This window comes from Teleopsis dalmanni, chromosome 1, assembly GCF_002237135.1.
Source record: "Teleopsis dalmanni isolate 2A chromosome 1, ASM223713v2, whole genome shotgun sequence".
Lineage (NCBI taxonomy): Eukaryota > Metazoa > Arthropoda > Insecta > Diptera > Diopsidae > Teleopsis > Teleopsis dalmanni.
In genome coordinates, this window is record NC_051846.1 from 105,791,632 (window position 1) to 105,797,949 (window position 6,318).

Consider the following 6,318-nt stretch of genomic DNA (forward strand, 5'->3'; position numbering starts at 1 on the left):
GCTAATTCTTTTTCGCATAAAGTAACAATAACGGAATTTTGTAACAGTACTAGAAGTGCTTTTAACTTAACTTCAGCCGAAGTTTCAGTTATTTTAATATAGTCGGAATGTGGATAACAAAGTTTTTTAGCTGACTGTACCGATGAATATGACGGAAAACGATCTGGAGCAGCCTGCCTGATGATGTTATATTGCTGCCGCGTTAACTGAGCATCAACAATTATAGCCAACGCTTTTTCATTCGTGATTTTCTTGCCTTTTTCCATCGATTCAGTTAAATTTTTTTTATACTTTACTGCTCTTGTTGGTGAAGATGTTGATAATTCGTATACCAATTTAGAACCCTCAACATTTCCTGAAGCTTTTAAATTTACCTTGGTAGCAAAAGCAAGCATAGGCAGCGAATAAAATAGGCAGTGGATACATCACACTCTTTAAATGTAGTTTCTTTACGACCGCGTTTACATTTATTATAAGAAGTAAATCCTATAGATGAATCTAACCAATTACGGTTTAATTTGAGAAAGCGATCTTCTACTCCGTGTGCTTTTGTCCAACGTATTTTAAAATGCCTACAAAAATTTTTCAGAATCTCTTTCAAATTTGTGTCTTCGTCTGCCGCACCAGTACGATTTTTTATTTCGTTTTTTAAGAATTGAAATTTCTCTTCAAACCCTTCAAACCCTGAGTTTTTCATAATATCATACAGCGTCTGACGTGAAATGAAAATAGTGTTTGATAAGGTTCCTATAAAGAGAATACATTTTCTTATTATCAGATAACTTTTAGAAATCACATTTTTTTCCCCTTTTACCTTTCGCAAATTACGTTGACATCACTTTTATTGTTACTTATTACAAAAACAGAACAAAACAAGAGAAGAAACAAACACATTATATCAACAATGTTTGCTTACATACAATAATTATTAATTACAGTGAGCAAATTGGTGCAGACATTGCAGCACTAAAATCTGAATATTTCAGAAAAGGCACAAAAGGGCAACTTAATATTTTGCCACGCGGTAGTCAAATATATATACTTTACATATGAATTGGAATTATTAGTACATTTTACTGCAAAAATAACTTTATGTCTATTAATTTGCTGAAAATACATGTAATTTCAAGACTATAACAAATAAATTTTTTTTAATTATTTATACACTTATTCTGTAATCGCAAATTCATTTAAATATAAGAAAAATACCTGAGCTTGAAGGTTCCATAAGTCAAAAATTACTTGTAAATAAAATTTTATTTCAATTAGCACTTCAAATCACTAAAAAATGTTCAGCGCACTCTTGACACAGCTTAACAATGAATAAATATGTAAATTCTGAAGCGTGCTATAGAGATACCGTTATATATATAACATTAATTTTTTCAGCCAGTGTTGCAGAATTTTATCTACTTTCTCCTAATATCAAATATGACTACGATATCCAAAATATATTTTTCGAATTAATCCACAAAATCAGGGTCAATTACCCCACTGTGCAGCGTGCCGCGGGCATCGATGCATGTAATGTACAAAATCTTATATATGCGACAAAGAAAAAAAAACATGAATTTTTTGTTGTTACAATTTATGAATGAAAAAAAAAAATTTGTATATGAATTCTAAACACAACAACAAATAAACAATTACAACATAAAACACATTTATTTATTTAAAATAAATATTTAAGAAATAAATAAATACGAAACAATTTAACACTCACTTTGCACAGTTTTTATTCTTTTATACACATATAACCAAATCAAACAGAAAGATTAGCCACCGCCAAAATTAAATTAACAAAACACTTGTTTATCACGAATATTTTCTTCACATTTGTTTTTTTTTGATATTCAGGCATGCTCTGAATTTCGACTTCATTTCAAATCGAAATTCAATTTGAAACGGAATGAACCCGTTTTGGGTGTTCCAGAAATCGAATATTTTCATGCGGTTTCAAAATGAACTCAAAATGAATAAAATGAATTTAAACATCTGTTTGTTGACGTTTTGTAAAATATTCAATGCTCTTAAGTGAAATTTTTAAATTTTAATAAGTAAAATAAAAAAAAAACAGTTTTTATAAAATGTTCGGAATGTTAGCATTGGTGGCAGCTGAAAATAATAGTCACACAAATGAAAAAATAAAAAGACGGATTTTAAGAGATTGCAGCAATCCGTTAGATTTGAATGAGTCGACGTAAGTGGCTAATTCATACTGGATGAAACAACGAAAAATAACGAATACTTTTAGCTTTATAAATTATTACAGGGTGAACAAAGATGCTTTTTGCATGCTGGTAAAAGTCGTAACACCGCACGTTAAGTTATCATCCATACCAAGTTCTATTCAGTTGGCCTGCACATTGCGTTTTTTAGCGGAAGGGGGCTTTCAAAAAGCGGTAGGCATCGACAAGCAAATAGCTTTGGGTAGGAGCACTGTTGGAAAAATTTTGACAAATGTTATCGCAATTTTGGAAAGGCGCATCTGCCCATCATGGATAAAATTAGAAATGTCGGACGCTGAGCGGAGTGCGTCTAAGCGCCACTTTATGCAAAAATTCGGGATTCCGGGTGTGGTAGGTTGTGTGGACGGAACACATATAAGAATGACAAAGCCTCATCGTGACCACCACCTTTTTTATAATAGGAAAGGCTATTTCAGCATTAACGCCATGATAGTAAGGACTTTCAAGTTCTTTTTGAAATTTCTTTTCAATATGCTACTCTTTTGTACAGATTTGCGACTACAAAATGACGATTAGAGCAGTGAATGCTAGGCGCGCTGGTTCTAGCCACGATTCACTAATATGGTGCGTAAGCAAGGCGCACGACTACTTCTGCCAGTGCTATGAGAGCGGTGAACGTGGAAGTTGGCTTTTAGGAGATGCTGGCTACTCCCTTCAGCCGCAGCCTGGAACGCAGGAGCATAAATTTAACGTGAAACACGCATCTGCACGCAATGTTATTGAACGAGCAATTGGCGTGTTGAAAAGCCGCTTCAGGTGTCTAGCCCGACTTCTTCAATACCAGCCCGAAAAAGTTTCCAAAATGATTAATGTATGCTGTGCGCTACATAATATTTGTAGATACTACAAGGTACAGGATGTCGAAGACGTTCACTTTGCTAATGAAGATGAAGAGGAACTAAGTGAAATATCGGCTAGTAGAGAAGCAAATACAATAAGAGATGACATTGCTAATAGCTTGCGTTAGTAGTATTTAAGGAAAATTTTTATTAAAACAAAATAATCAAAAATGAATAAATTCTTAAAATATTTAATCTTTATTGGAGCTTATAATTACAAAAAAAAAATTAGCGTCGATTAGCTTTCGCTAAATTAAATTTCTTTTCTTCTAACTCCAACTTTTTCCTTTTGAGATCCAGCTTCTCCTTGAGAAGCTCTTCCATCTTTAAATTATTTCTTTTAGTTTCTTCGGCAAAATTTTCAAACACTTCGCCAAATTTTTTCAAATGTTGCTCTATATTTTTTATAGTCTGTGTCTGCTCTACAATATGTTTTTTTACAGATTCTTGCCACGTTGGTTCCCGACGGCGTTTTCTGCTAGCAGCAGCATTAGTGCTACCAATAGCAGCAGCATTAGTGCCACCAATAGCATCAGCAGTAGTGGTACCAATAGCATCAGCAGTAGTGGTACCAATAGCATCAGCAGTAGTGGTACCAATAGCACCAGCAGTAGTGGGACCAATAGTATCAGCAATAATGGCACCAATGGTAGTGGTAGCAATATAAGATAGGCACAACTCATCGGAAGACACATCCTCGCCATTTGAGCACAGTTGACCAAACTCAACCGTGTTCTCAATACCACGGACCACTTTAAAAATGCCACATAGCCGTCCAATTGCTTTTTCGGCTGCGGTAAGAACATATTTGTTGAATGGTCCACCGCCAGTCGCCCGTGCTTCTGAATTATTGTGCGCAATCTTTTTACGAACAGTCGCCTTCCAGTCGAGCCACACCTGTAATTGTATTACCATGAATAAAAAGTTATCATGCTAACGAATAAAAAAAAAATGCAATTTACCTTTTTCCATCCCTGGATATCTTTGCTAGGTGGACCATGGCTGTTTAGCTCTCCTGTTAGTTCTGCCCATAGTTGGTCCGTGGCCACTTTGTCGCCTTTGACAAAGCCAGTTGCAATTTCCTTATGCAACTCCATAAATCTTAGCAAGATTCCATCTTGCACAGTGCTCTTGTGTTTACCCCTTCAAAATAAAATATCAAAATTATTATTTTCTTTATTAACATAACTTGAAACTGATTTAATTCAAAAAAAATGTAATTATACTTACATGTTATTTTCACTACTTTTAAATTCACAACTATTTCGATATGTGGTTTTAATCACATGTTTTTATGCGGATTCGGTTTCTAGAGCAAGCAAATTCATTCGATTTCATTTGTAAAATCGCAAATGAAATGAAAAAAGCAGAGCACCAAAATGTGAATTTAAATTGAAATCGAATTTTTTTATGCGGATTCGAATTCTAGAGCATGCCAGATTATTTATTTAGATAATATTAAATATATATTTCATAATATATATCTAATGTACTTTTGTTTTAAATTATTAAATTAAAATACTTTATTATTTTTAAATAATAAAGTTTTAATTAAATTGTAATTTAAAAATACACTTGGAACTACGCGAAGTAAACAAACGAAACCCCGGCGAAATCAAAAAAAAAAAAAGCATGCAAACATGAAAATACACGAGAAGTACAAAATATAACACGAATAGTTCAACTTTTACGGCGAAGTTAACAACAGCAAATAATACCTGTGCGTTACACCAAAAAGCTCCGGTATGTTCGGTATAAATGAAGGAACATTCGATATGATAGGGGACTTGTGATTTGACTAGTGAAGAAGCAAGTACTCTGGCTCATTCGGCCTCCTGGTAAATTTTACCAAAGACATAAATTTTCACTCATAAAGAGACAAGTATATTCTGGCATATTCTGCCAAAACCTGGCTCATTCAGTCAAAGTAGTTAGAAATTAATATCTTTGTCATATGTTTTATTTTTATTTTTTTAACCTGGCTCATTCGGCCAAATGATTATCTTCCACAGCACAGAGTAACCGTTTTTTTTTTACAACGGAGGAGGGAAACCCACGACGTCACGCTGTCCTGCCAGAAGTCTTCTTAGGAAACGAACCGAAGCTAAAAGTAGAAACCTCGTCAACGAGTACTACAGTGAACAGAAAACATGAATCTACATTAAGGTAATATTCACCCACAGCATTAATAATTTCTGTGTGATCGTCGTCAACGATGATGCACATTTTAATTATTAAATAAAAATAATATTTTATTGGAATTATAATTTATCATATGTTTGAATAGCTTATTCAGCAATTATTTGATTAAACCTTGTTAGAATACTTTCTTTTATGAAGTAAATAAAATATATAATTAATATATGGTATTAAATCAACGTTCTTTTCTTCTAAAACTGCGTCTCAGCAAAAATATAAATTTATTGTCACGACTCTGGACGACGGCTGAGGATACCCCAGCAAAAACTAAATATTTTTGAACGTCACCCAAAAGTGTCGTTACAACAGCAATTTACTAAACCGTTTTAATTTAAATATGCAAAAATAAGTTACACACTAATAAGATACAATTTAATGCAATTAATTTATTTGCAAGCTTCTAAATGCTTCATTTTAAATAAATATATAATAAAAAATTGATGAAATTAAATAACATATGAAATTATTATTTCTTTCAATTTCATATTGAAAAATATAATTTCATTAAAATTAAACATTATTATATAACATAAATGCATTTATTAAAAAAAAAATTTTTGACAAATTTTCAGTTTATTTTAGTTAACATTTACAATTTCTATTTTATCTGTCATTTCTGCTATTTCGTAAAAGTTCGAACAATATACACAAAAATACACAAAAATAAACAAAAAGAAAATCAGTATCATTCAAACTGTCGGACAGTTTGAAACGGAAATTATTAAATTTATTATTTAAGTTAAAATTATAACTAATATCGAATGTTTTAATAGCCTATGTTACACCGAAAAACAATATAAATATGATCTGAGAGTATCAAGAAGATTAGTTAAGTATTTAAAAAGTTATTGACTAACGAGCAGACGAACAAACGATTTTATATATGTATAGATGTATACGAAAGCAAAGGCAAATATCAAATATATTTCGTTGCATATTTGAACCTGTATGCAACGTACTGTTAAGTGAAACTCCGCTAGTATCTTGAAATGAGCCATCAAAAACAACGCGAAGTTTTGGTCCAATTACTG

The 6,318-nt window shown here is 32.3% G+C and overlaps 1 protein-coding gene across 1 annotated transcript; it reads left to right on the forward strand.

The window, feature by feature from the left end:
* The first annotated feature begins 2,066 nt into the window (after nt 1-2,066).
* Nucleotides 2,067-3,216, forward strand: LOC119664806 (putative nuclease HARBI1). The gene is made up of 3 exons (XM_038074207.1): nt 2,067-2,200; nt 2,273-2,681; nt 2,740-3,216. The coding sequence occupies exons 1-3, from the start codon at nt 2,088-2,090 to the stop codon at nt 3,214-3,216; spliced, it is 999 nt and encodes a 332-aa protein (XP_037930135.1). The 5' UTR covers nt 2,067-2,087.
* Nucleotides 3,217-6,318: the final 3,102 nt, after the last annotated feature.